The sequence below is a fragment of the Suricata suricatta genome, chromosome 8 (genome assembly GCF_006229205.1).
Source record: "Suricata suricatta isolate VVHF042 chromosome 8, meerkat_22Aug2017_6uvM2_HiC, whole genome shotgun sequence".
Taxonomy (NCBI): Eukaryota; Metazoa; Chordata; class Mammalia; order Carnivora; family Herpestidae; genus Suricata; species Suricata suricatta.
This window is the reverse complement of record NC_043707.1, coordinates 93,128,817-93,141,487: the sequence shown is the minus strand read 5'-3', so window position 1 is coordinate 93,141,487 and position 12,671 is coordinate 93,128,817. Positions and strand designations below refer to the sequence as shown.

The following is a 12,671-nucleotide window of genomic DNA, read 5'->3' as shown; positions in this document are numbered from 1 at the left end:
CGATCCAAACAAGGATTTCAAATACCTCATACACTCATCAATTAATCAAAGACATGGCACCCATTTCGAAATGAGAGGTGATGGGTGAATTACATCCTACAAGATTACGAGAAATGCTCACATTGACGTAGTAAACCAGAGGCCATTCCCTGATGGATTCCTGAACGACACACCAGGTCCTAAAATGAAGAGGGTTCTCTCCAGCGCTGAATCACAAAGTGTGTCCCTCAAATAGGAGAAGAGTTCAGGAATCAAAAAGTCACTTTATTTCACAGCATCATTTAACCTTGATGAACAATTAAACTGCCATAGAAAAACTAAATCATTTGAAATACTGTGAATTGGCTTGGGTCTTCAGAGTAAAGTATTACTGATCTCCATTTATTCACCATTGAAAGCCCCTCTGAAACTTCTGGATTTAAAATACTGGGTTATTCTGGTTCTTGGTTCTCTGGTCTGTTTAGAGTGGGAACTCTGTGTTGTGGTCCGGTTCCTTCAGCCCACTGTGGAGAGCTGGCTTCTGTCAGCCGTGCCCGTTGGGTAGTTATGCCGACACTACTGCAGCTCTTCCGGGTTTTCATGTGATCCGAACATCATATTGCTCTTCATTTTGAAGAAACATTCTGATCTTTAGGGATTGTATGTAATGAGAGGTAGTTAAAGTTTTCATTTGCATTGTTGGAAATGCACTCAGATCATTAGAAACTCAAGGAATGACAATCCACTATCCATTTCTAATCTGAAGTGTCCTCTGTAATAACAGATTACCGTGCCTTGTTACGTATCCCAATCCAGAAATCACTTCGCTGTGATGAGCTTCCAAGATTAATGAATTCTAGGATACCAAGATTACTTACGACTCAATGCCAGTCAGGATTTGCCATCTGCCTTTCAGCCATTTCATGAACCCAACTGAAGAGAGGGTTTATCAAAATGGCTGTGCAGCATCTCCTGTGGTTTAACACTCTTTTGGGACTGATATACGCAGTTTTTCGTGTTCTTATGTCAAACTACATATGTAAGGATTAAAAGTAGTATGGGTTGCATAAGAGTGCTTTTCAGGGCCAGTTATTCTTTGATATTTATCACTTCATAGTGGTGGCACCTGCTTCTAATTTTAAGAGTTCTCTTTTTCAGTGGGTGATTTTTTTTTTCTTCCAGAAAAGAAATCTTATCCTCAAAAGACTTAACTGGTAATTTTTCTCCTTTTGATGTGCTTGATATTTTTATGAGTTGGTCCATCAGCATTGAAATCTTAACGTGCCTTGAGTTAAAAAAAATGTTTATAATACATAATCATTATATTGGGTTACATAAATTTATGTTCTGACCACACATTTGGAGACTTTTCCAGAGATATAATTTGTTGTAAATGTCATTATCTGCCACTTGGACTACTTGACAGTTGTCTTAAATTGACTAAAGCCATAGAAAAAGAAAACTCTGCCTTGTGGGAGAAGTTCAGCAACTTACATTCAGTGCACATATTTGGTTGTTTCTTACGTGCAGGGACACAGTTGCTGACAATTGTCATCTGAGATTGGAAAGTGGAAGGAAAAAAAGAAAGGACCCTCGTTCTGTCTCTTTAGACATGTATAGAAATCATCCTTTGGTTTGATGATAGCCAGCCTACTTGTAGAGCCCAGAGTGGTTTGCTTTTCACTTTTTATCTTGCGTAAAGACCTCTTCCTAATAGATGCTGGATAAAGTTAATTACACAAGTAGGAAAAGCTGCAAAAGATGGTATATTGCTAACAACCCTTTCTGATTGGCCTGTGGGGAGTTGTCTGTATAAAATTGGATACTTGTGTCGGGATCCAAAAAAAAAAAAAAAAGGCGTGAATATGAAGGAGAAGCGCTAAATCATGACTCCAGAGAGAATGTCGGCCACAAGCAGTTTTTAGTTTAAGTGAAAACCAAACTTTAGGATCTGGACAAATAAGACAAGGAGAAAAAAGCGTGAATCATTAGCTCCAATATAAAAGCAGTGTGGTGGTCGGGTTTTCCCCCAACTTGAATAGGACTCTCTACAAAGCCTGTGACTGAATGAAACGAACTCGTTGACTTAATTGATATGAAAAACTTTGCCAAGTATTTACCCTTAGTGTCAGCTAAGTAATTTTTAATAAAATATTTCCAAGATATGAAGACAGTTAAGAAAACAGCATGGTTTTTAATAATTGCACTCCTAAGTAAACGGATCTATCATTACGTTGTCACGAAGAATGACAGTGAGCAGACACAACCTGCTAATTCCTCTGAGATAAGTATTCAGTGTAATTAGACAGGCACTGTCTCTTGCGTTGAGTGTAGCATTAATCAGGAGAAGTGCAACTTTACACAGAAATTTTTTTTCTGATATGTCATTGTTAAAAAAAACCCCAATTTTGTCAGATATTTCAGAAAATGGTTTATGTAGTTGTGTACAGTTATTTCCCTTTTTCGATTTATTTTTTTGCTTTAATGGTGTTTAATCAGAACGTGGTCCTTTTGCATCCACAAAGCTGCATTTGGGTTCGTGGTCCCTTCTGTTTTGCATAGTGAGCATAACATGTTGTGCTTTTAAGCTTTGAAATGACCAGGTGGCTCATCTGTCTAAAATAAGGCATAACTCTTGGAAAGAGAGGTTTTCCTTATAAAGGAAGGGCCAGGCGTTTTCTGCATTAAATAAGAGCTCAAAAGAGAATCTCTTCCTGTGAAAAATTCCATGTTAAAATGATGAAATGTGTTGCCCCCTTCCAGCATCCACAGGCATTGCCTTTAAGAAAAATTTCCTTTTGCTGTGTAGCGTTGTGCTTGAACTATGAACTACTGCATAATTATAAAGTCCTATCAGCTCAGCTCCTGACACAGCTCTGTCTTCCCAGTTTCTCAACGACTCAAAGGCCTTTGATGGCAAAGAATAGGGTTATTGAGGGATGGTGGGCAGATTTCACTAAGTAACAGGTGGAGGTCAAAGTAGTTTATTTGCAGGGATGAACACAGTGCAGAGATGAAAAATCAAATGCTTTGCCATAATCAGGTTTAGCAGGAAAATGCTGACGACACTAAGCTTAGATTCTAGCTGACAGAACCTTTTCTAGTGTTCATTACTTGATTTCACACTTCAAGCAATTTGAAGAGGCCTAAAATTATATTTCTTTTTTCCTCCATGAAACGTTCCAGTCCGTTTCAAATTTCACCTTAAGTAAAGTGATAGGTGTTCTGCTTGCATCCAGGGAACACAGGGATGAATAGATACCCTGTGCAGGCGTATCCCAAACATGGAACATCACAGACCACATCTCCAAAGTTAAATCTTACCAGTAAGACCCTTAAACTCCAAGCTTTCGATCATGTTCTGACTGACAGAACCGGTGAGCATATTTTAATAAACACTTCACTTCACCTCATGGAAACGAGTATTCTAGATAGAGAAAACTACTAGAAAGATGTTCACCAAGCTTGAGCACTGGATTCTCCCCAGCCTGTTGGAGATGGGGAGGAGAGGGCTACTGTTTCCCTCCCCCCACCCCAATATGTAATCTGTTTTGTGTAGTGCATATGTTTTACTTCTGTTACTTACAAAAGAGCTAAACATGCTGAAAAAAATATAAAAGTAAGATTTACCTGTTACATGACAGTTGGACAAAAAAAGTGAAAAATTGTTTGGTAGCGTGTAGACCAGGGCTATCTCTTAGAGCTCTCTGCAATGATTTAAATGTTCTATATCTGCACTGTCCAGTACTGTAACAACTAGCCAAAGATGGCTTTTGAGCACTTGAAATGTGGCTATGCTGAACAACTGAATTTTTAAATTCATTTAATTTTAATTAATTTAAATTTCAGTAGCCACATGTGGCTAGTAGCTACCATATTGGATAGGACAGATATGCACCAAACATATGTATGATTGAGTTTTTTACTTTTCAGCTGGGTGTCTAGGCAGGATGAATAAAACATTATGCTATGCTCTACTATATTTATTTTTCATGCAAAGGAAATTACTTGGTTTTCTCAGTAATTTCTTGTTTATTCTCAGTCCTCTGTGAATATGTGTGATTGCTGTGTTGAGCCAAAATCAATCCTTCCCTAAACACACGGAGGATGGATGGTTAGGAGGAGGAAGGAGTGGATAGGGAATCTTCCACTTGTAAATATTAGGAGCATGAAGTAAAAATTTTTAAACTTTAGTCCTGACACTGGGGTGCCTGTATTTACCCTGAACAGAGAGGAAATCCCCTAAAAAATCAGGAAACTTTATTGTTGGCTCAAGCACCAGCTCTTTATATGACATTTTCTTGGTGTCTATTCTTTACTCTCTCGGGTTGTAAATTTTCACTCACAAATGAACATTTGGAATACATTAGAGAACTCATCAATTTTTTTCTCCCGAATAATCCATATAATTTTTACTCCATTCTCCCATTTTTAAAAATTGAAGAAATCACTTGTATGCAAGCCTTTTAAATTACCTAAACTCCTTTATGATGCGGTAATTCTTTGGGGGGCCCTTTTAGCTCATCTGACATGGTCGCCTACAGACTAAGAAGGATGAACCTCAGAAGCTGTATTAGCTCCCATTTTATTCTCCCCATCATAAAAATGATTTTAAAACATTTCTATTCACTGAAAAAGGGTAAAAGTCAAAATAGTCTGAATGCTTTACCTTCTTTATTGTTGAGTGGGTTCATCATAATAAGTTATGTTGGAATGAACCATAATGGATATTATCATTAAGATACGAAGTTAAGACCTGTGCAGGATCTTGAACTACTCCCCAATAGCACAAAGCATGCGTTTCTGCCCAGAGGAACAGGATGGCCCTTTAACTGTGAGATTAACCTGTGCGGTCACAGCCTTTATTTAGCATCATGGTTGATGATCATCTCATCACAAGGTCCAGATGAGATGGTCCTGGAAAGGTTCTGCTCTTGCCCGTGCAGCAGCTGCTTATAAGGAGTGCTGTGCTCTCTCCATCTGGAAGAGATGAAGCCGAGCATAAATTTGCTGGTGGTAGATGACTTGCAAAATATGGTTCGGGTACTACTCAACTTTCATCCTGAGCCTGAGAAACGGCGCTGAGACGTATGCTTATGCCATTGGTCTGACAGACACGACTGAGGTACCCATTGCCCACACTTGGACCTGGAGGTGCAGGGGAATCTGAATGGCGGGCAGTGAAGAAGACAGCCACAATAGCAGTTAGCATGACATTTAGGCTGTAGAACAATATTTAAGTATCCTTCATGAGCTCTGTTTAAACAAGCTCATGATTAGTCTGTATTAGGAAGACGGATAAATCATCAGAACTTATTTCAGGAGTAGACACCTTGGTGGAGCAGCACACTGGAAGTGGAAAGAGCTCTCTCATGCGGGGTTCAAATCCTGCTCCTCCAAGCAGTGACTGTGTGGCTTCTCCCCTTCTTGGGGACTTCCTTCCCTCAGTTATCCTCCTTCTGAGTTTTTGCTTTCTGTCCATCTCCTGGCCTGTTCCTGTTGGTAGGCAAGCATGCTTCACTGCCTCCCATCTTCAGGAAGCTCTGCCTTGCTCCCCCATCTCCTGCAGCTGCTACTCTATTTCCTGCTTCCCTTCATAAACAGATTTCACAGAGTTGACTACACCCATTTTCCCTGCTCCTTCGTGCCTGATTTTGTAAACCATTCCAACCTATCTTCCATGCACCTTACTCTCCTGGAGCTCATTTATTCTCATTATATGCCATCTCGCAATAGCACTTGATTGACTCCGTCATAGCCTTCTCCTTGAAATGGTTTCTATAAAACTTTGCTTTCCTATGCGTTAGAAGACGCTGCTAAGTTGCCTATTGTGACACTGACGTTAGTAGTTTAGGGGCCTCACTTGTTGTCAAGACTTACTGAATTCTAGACAATTGTATGTATTAGACTTTACCTCTGGTTGAGGTATTATTGTATACAGAGAAGGTTTGGAAGATATCAGTCTCAAAAAAAGAATTTTGGTCTTATGTTTGTAGGTGGCTTTATAGAGGAAGTAACTTGTTCAGTAGGCAAGAGACCTCTTGTAAATATTAAATGTATGTATTTACTCTTTTACAATCTAATATCTTTGGGTTATTATGTTCTTCTAAGTCTACGTGATATTTATTTCTTGGAGATTCTTAGAATTATTGATAATAGGGGCATGCGCGTGGCTCAATTGGTTAGGCGTCTGACTTTGGCTCAGGTCATGATCTCCCAGTTCATGAGTTTGAGCCCCACGTTGGGCTCTATGCTGACAGCTCAGAACCTAGAGCATACTTCAGATTCTCTCTCTCTCTCTCTCTCTCTACTCCTCTCTGGCTCATGCTCTGTCTCTCTCTCTCTCTCTCTCTCAAAAATAAATCAACATTAAAATTTTTTAATTTAAAAAACTTTAAAATAATTACTGATAATAAATGCAGTATGTTTAATAAAATCCTAGTTAATCCCTGCTAATGTCAAGAAAAACCTTTGGTATATAAGACACAATGATTCTTAGGAAATTTCAGAGTTGTTTTTATTTTTTGCATGTTCTTTTGCAGCAGATATAACTTTTCTTTGAGTTCTTTCTTTATATCACCAAATTAGAAACTTCAACTATAAATATACTTTATTGACTTAAATAGGACACTGCTTTTATAATATGCAAGGGAAACTTTACGAGGCAGTGTGATGTATTACAAAACATACAAGTTTCAGAACATGAGAGACCTGGCTCTGAAATACCACTTAATAGCTGTATGATCTTGAGCAAGTGGCTTGACATCTCTTGGTATCTAGTTTCTGCATTATTAAGTTATAAGTAGGCAGGATATTAATACCTACCTACTGGGAAATGAAAGTGCAAACATCGAGATGTTTCTAAGTACACGGCACATAGTAGGCACTACATAACTTGTAGATTTTACTATTTGTCTGTTTTGGCGAAATGATAAATATAAGAGGTTTGATGACCATCTCTTTAGCTGCCTTCCAGCTCTCTTGAGGCCACTAGGTAGGTGAAGGCTTCCAGTTGCCTTCAGGTCTGGTGTAATAATAGTTGTTCTGCTAAAGCAGTAGTAAAGATAGGTCATTAGGAATTAGATGAAGGCAATGATCTGGAGAATATAGAAAGTCAAACGTGAACAACCAAACTTGCAGCATTTTGAAGTCCTTTCTAACCTGCTTCAATATTGGATTTTAAAACAAAAGTGCAGAGTCTGCTTGTTTCCAGCATTTTCCCCAAGCAGATTGCGACTATAAATGAACATTACTGAAAATTTTCTGTTCTTGACTTTGATAGTTTGAAGAAAGAAATACATGCCAGTTAAATCTTCTCTGACAACTCGAATTGCAATTCCCCCAACTTCTACAACAGATAAGGCCCTGCTGTGTCCTGAGCACCGTTTACCAGGGACCATTTTCCCAGGACAATGAATTTTTGAATAAGTCCTCTGATGGACCCAACGTGTTGTCCCACTGTTTCTGGAATGGTTCTAGTCTGTTGTGTGATCTCTCCCTTCCCCTCACTGCTTTCCATGAGTATTGTACCTCCGCTGACCCCTAAAACACGCCCAAGAAGCTTCCCTAAGCAAAGAACAGCATTGCATTTCTTCTCATTCCTGTAGGACTTGCTTCATTATTGTCCCTATAAAGTTCTTGGTCAAAGTGTCTAGTAAATCTCATAATTTGGGAAAGAGAGAGAGTTGAAATTAATTATGTGGTTTTTTTCCCCTGTGTCTTCTTTTTACTTTTTGTAACATCAAAGTATAGGAAAACTTACCAAAAACAAATCCTTGCTTTGTGATAAGAGACCCCAAGGATTATTTGGGTTTTTTTTTTTTCGTGTCATTTGATCTGATTGTTATTAGTATTTTTTTTATTAAGAACCAGAGGGAAATAGAAATTTTCCAAAGCACTTATGCCATTGGAAATAACCACTTATTTGCCTCTTTGCTACAGAGATGTCTTACAACATGTTCTCTCTGGGTAAGTGTAGACTGATAAAAAACCTCACTACCTAGGATGCATTTGCTAAAAATCAGGGAAGCTTCTGGAATTCTAGAGAGTAATTAGTGCCCCGTCAGCATCTTTAATGCAGACATTTCTAACATGGAAGATAGTCTCATATTTGAGTATCATCTTAGTTTGCTATTGCTGTGTAACAAATTACCACAAAATACCGTTTAAAACAAACTCACAACTTCCCTGGATCAAAAGTCTGGGCACAGCGACCTGCAAAAATCACTTCACCTTTGCAATACAACAACCTAATCATGAGAATAACATCCACCATATTCACAGGTACTGCCCACATTCAACTGGAGGAGATTATATGAAAGTATGTACCCCAGGGGCCAGGAGTCATGGGGCCATCTTAGAGTTCTGACTACCACAAATATTAATGATGACTGTAATGGAATCTTTGTGGGTACTGTTTTTGGCATGTACTTTCAAGGTTTTCCTGTTGGGCTTCTCACTGCCTTCAAGGATCAGAATCACTGAATGACTAGAATTTCATGTTTGCCTGTGTCCTCTGGACACTGTTTGAAATGATTCGGGTAAGTTAGGAAAATGGCAAAGTGAGAGAAATGTGGAATGTCTGATGATTAGAGAACCAATGACAAGCCAAAATGCTTCTTGATATCTATCTTCTATTTTCTTTACTGCCATTGGGTTTTTATAGCAATCAGTAGGAGAAAATGTCCCATTGAAACACCATTCTGATCAAGAAGATGTGGTTTATATATGCAATGGACTACCACATGGCAATGAGAAAGAATGAAATCTGGCCATTCGTAGCAACATGGATGGACCTCGAGGGTGTCATGCTAAGTGAAATAAGTCAGGCAGAGAAGGACAGATACCATGTTTTCACTCATATGTGGAATAGGAGAAACTTAACAGAGGACCATGGGGGAGGGAAAGGGGAAAAAATAGTTAAGGAGAGGGAGGGAGGCAAACCATAAGAGACTTTTAAATACTGAGAACAAACAGGGTTGATGGGGGAGGGGGAGAGGGGAAGGGGGTGATGGGCATGGAGGGGGGGCACTTGTGGGGATGAGCACTGGGTGTTATATGGAAACCAACTTGACAATAACTATAAAATTTTTAAATAAATAAACTAATTAATTAATTATAAGGAGAAAAAAGAAACACACCATTCTGCTCAATTTCTGCTTCTTATTCCATAAAATTTGTTAGTTTTACATACTGAAAATAACTTTGAAATAATATTTTTGTTCCAGGAAAAGGGCAGTACTACTTTATAGTCTTTTTTACAAATCTGATACTTCTAAAAAAATACATTGAAGTTAACGTTTTTATTTTTTATGAAAAATCCAGTCAGTCATTAATCCTCACAGTAATTGCGTAACAGTTGTGCATAGCTAACTGGTGAAAGAAATGCCAACAAGAAGCTTATTTTTAATCTATGGGGCAGAAACTAAACTTGATTTTGAAAATATAAGTCAAGATTAATGTTCTCTCGCTTTTAACATAAAGTAGTTTACTACCATTTTGAAATTTCATCCTGTCAATTAAGTATATGAAGCAAATTAACCAAAACATACATTATGCATATGGAGAAAATATTAAAGTATATAATAAGGAAATGGGCTCAATACAAGTCTTTAAAAATTGAAAACACAAAGTAATATTGGGATTCATGACAGCCTTAGGGTTCATATTACTTGACTGTGATAAATTTAGAAGATTATACATAGTTTGGCTTGACTTTACTGCATGTAGACAGTATTTCTTTTCTCTTTAACTCTTTCAAAGGAAATTCGAATTTTGTGTTTTTGAATATGTTTACCAACTTAATCATTCTTTCTGTTTATTATTCCCTAAATTTTACCTATTTTCCCCCTTTTAAAAGACTAAATGGAAACGGTGGATTTAAATCATGTCAGTATTTCTGCAGTATTTAGAATGGCGTGGGAGGGGACACATGAACTTTTCAAAGAAATGGTAACATTTCCTTGAGTCCAACCATGTGGTCTCTTCTGTAAGGTTAGTTCAGATACTGCATTTCATCAGTGATTCCATTGTCTGAAAAAAATCCTGCCATCTTAAAAGTTTTGACATTTTCATTTTCTGTTCTATTTCTGGCTTGTGACACATAATTCAGGCATTTGACTGATTTTAAATCAGTGGACTGGTTTGACAGCCTAAAAATGTGTTTTGCACAGGAGAGGTTTGAATGAATTGAGAGGTTTGTTTACATTTGGGTAACTTTGTATTTCTTCTCTTTAATTTTTTAACTTGAACTCTCCTTTCTAATGTAATTACATGATTATGCTTTAGGCTAGGTTATTTGGCATGAATGTTGATCCAAAAACCTCAATCCGTCATAATGATGTTAGGATATTGGTATGGTGTGATTTGGGTTACTGATTCAAAGAGTGAGGAAACATAAGCTAAAGTCGCTTAGTGACTCGCTTTTTAATTCAAATCATGTACATACTGATCTGGAATGGATGGGATCTAGATTAGTCAAGAGGGTTTGAAATCACATACCACTTCATATTGTCTTTACGTTGTACATGCAAATGTGCCCACCAGCTTGCAATCTGTTGCTTTCTTGGGGTCACGCTCTCGTTTTACTAGGCCCCCATGCCTCGATGAGTAAAGCCACAGATAGAGCTGCGACTCTTCCAAGTAGTGTAAATACCTTTTCAGGCCACTTGCTGTGTCCTAGACCCTCCGTTGGATGTCCTGAAAATGGAATGAGCAAAACAGAGGTGGTCTCTATCCTTACAGAATCTGTAGTCACACTCGAAGCTTGTATTGTAGAACCTTATTAAGGAGGTCTGTGGTCAGAAATAATAAGGACACATTTAGATACAGGCCAAGCTAAGTTTTGGAACAGATCTATACCTACAAAGTGCTTGACACAGTCCACAGTAGTCAGTAACTACTCAATAACAGGCACACGCTAATATCATTATTATTTTTATTACTTATTTTCCCAGCCCACCCTAATTCTCTGGTCATAATACAGCACATGTAGACCTATGTAAGTAAAGGAGATTTGATTCTTTTGACATGAATACAGACCAATTTTGAGCTGCGAATTTAAGAGAGCCCAAATTTGTCCTGTGATGTGAAGACGAGGAGTCATTTCCTTTATTTTTATATCCAAGTTCTCATTGTTTTAATTGGCACCCTACCAAACTGATAGATGCCTCCAGGTGTGCGTGTCAGCACGGTTGCCGAGAACATTACAAACTCAGTAATTATAAGAGACGATTTTCCCATTATTTTCTTCCCAAAGCATTTTCTACCCTGGAAATGTTATGAAATCCTCAGAAACTATAGTAAAAATACTATTTTTAAAAACAAGTTTTTATTGTATTTTCTTAACATAAAACGAATATATGTTTATCATAGAAAAAACAAGTAAGCAAAAAGAGGCCATGAAAATCACCCAAATCCTACACACAGGGAAAACTACTGTTACGATTTATGTGTATTTCCTTCCAGCGCTTTCTCTGTACATAGAAATACATTTTTAATTGGCATCATAGCACAACATCCTATTTTATAATCACTTTCCATGTCTTTATTCCATGTCATTAAGTAGTTATCTTTCCCTGGCATTATTCTTTTATAGTATTATTTGCCTGGGTTCTATCATATTTATTTAACCAGTTTCCATTGTTAGGAGGCATTTAAGGGTTTTTTACTTTCATCTCTTCTTTCTCTTTTTCTACCATAAATAATTCATCGGATGAGCAACTGAGTTGCCATTGTTGAGGGTTTGTTGTGTTTTCTTAATGTTAAAATAGCTAAATTATTTAAAATGTGGAGAGAGGGCCTTGATGCTTAAGTAAGGTACCTGGCAAGGTGAAGTGACTTCCTGTGCCTTTGAGAGCCTCCTTCCTGAAGGGTCCCAAGAGCCACAGGCATGTACAACTCACACGCAACCCTGGAATGTGGCCCTCTGTAATTAGAAGAGATCAATAATGCCAAAATGGACTGCGATTTAGTAGAATAAGTTGACATCAATTATAGTCAGATTGATCAGGGGACCATCCTGTCACCTGTTTGTTCCCATGACAAATTCCAAGCAATTCAAAACAAATTTTGCACTCACAGGTGGATTTCTTTTTTTAATTCTTTCAGTTTTATCTTTTAGGTTGTACAAGCTGTCGTGCCATGAATTAAAGTGTGCTTATCACTCCATCCTTCTTGCCAGGAATGCCGTCCCCAACCACACTGAAGAAGTCGGAGAAGTCTGGTTTCAGCAGCCCCTCCCCTTCGCAGACCTCCTCCCTGGGAACGGCATTCACACAGCATCACCGACCTGTCATTACAGGACCCAGAGGTGAGCTGCTCCTCGGGCTCCCTTGGTTGTGCTTAGGTCATGGCCTTGGGAGTGAGTGTAGCAAAGTGAGAGACAAGGGGGCCTCTTCCAGAACGCTACGAAGGGCAGCAAGTGTTCCAATTTCTCATCCTTGGGAATGGTGATGGCACCAAACCCTTGATCTGCACAAAAGGCCAGAATGCGACCCAAACCTCTCATTACCAGGGGGATGTGCAAAGAGGTGGGAGGTAATTGGCACCGAACCAAAATCAAATCTGTCCTACAGGTTGTACCAGATGAGTGTGTATGTGTGTGGGGGGGTGTGGGTAGGTGGGTTAGGTGAGTGTATTTTCCTGTAGCTCGTTACCTGGTTGCAAGCAGAGCTGTTTCCATTCTCTCATCC

General features: G+C 38.5%; 1 protein-coding gene across 1 annotated transcript in view; it reads left to right on the top strand.

Moving 5' to 3' along the window:
* The window catches only part of NFIA (nuclear factor I A), a 362,772-nt gene that overhangs the window by 275,505 nt on the left and 74,596 nt on the right, over positions 1–12,671 (top strand). Inside the window, exon 8 of the mRNA XM_029946438.1 lies at positions 12,161–12,289. Coding sequence (XP_029802298.1) covers positions 12,161–12,289 — 129 coding nt within the window. The remainder of the gene's footprint in view (positions 1–12,160; positions 12,290–12,671) is intronic.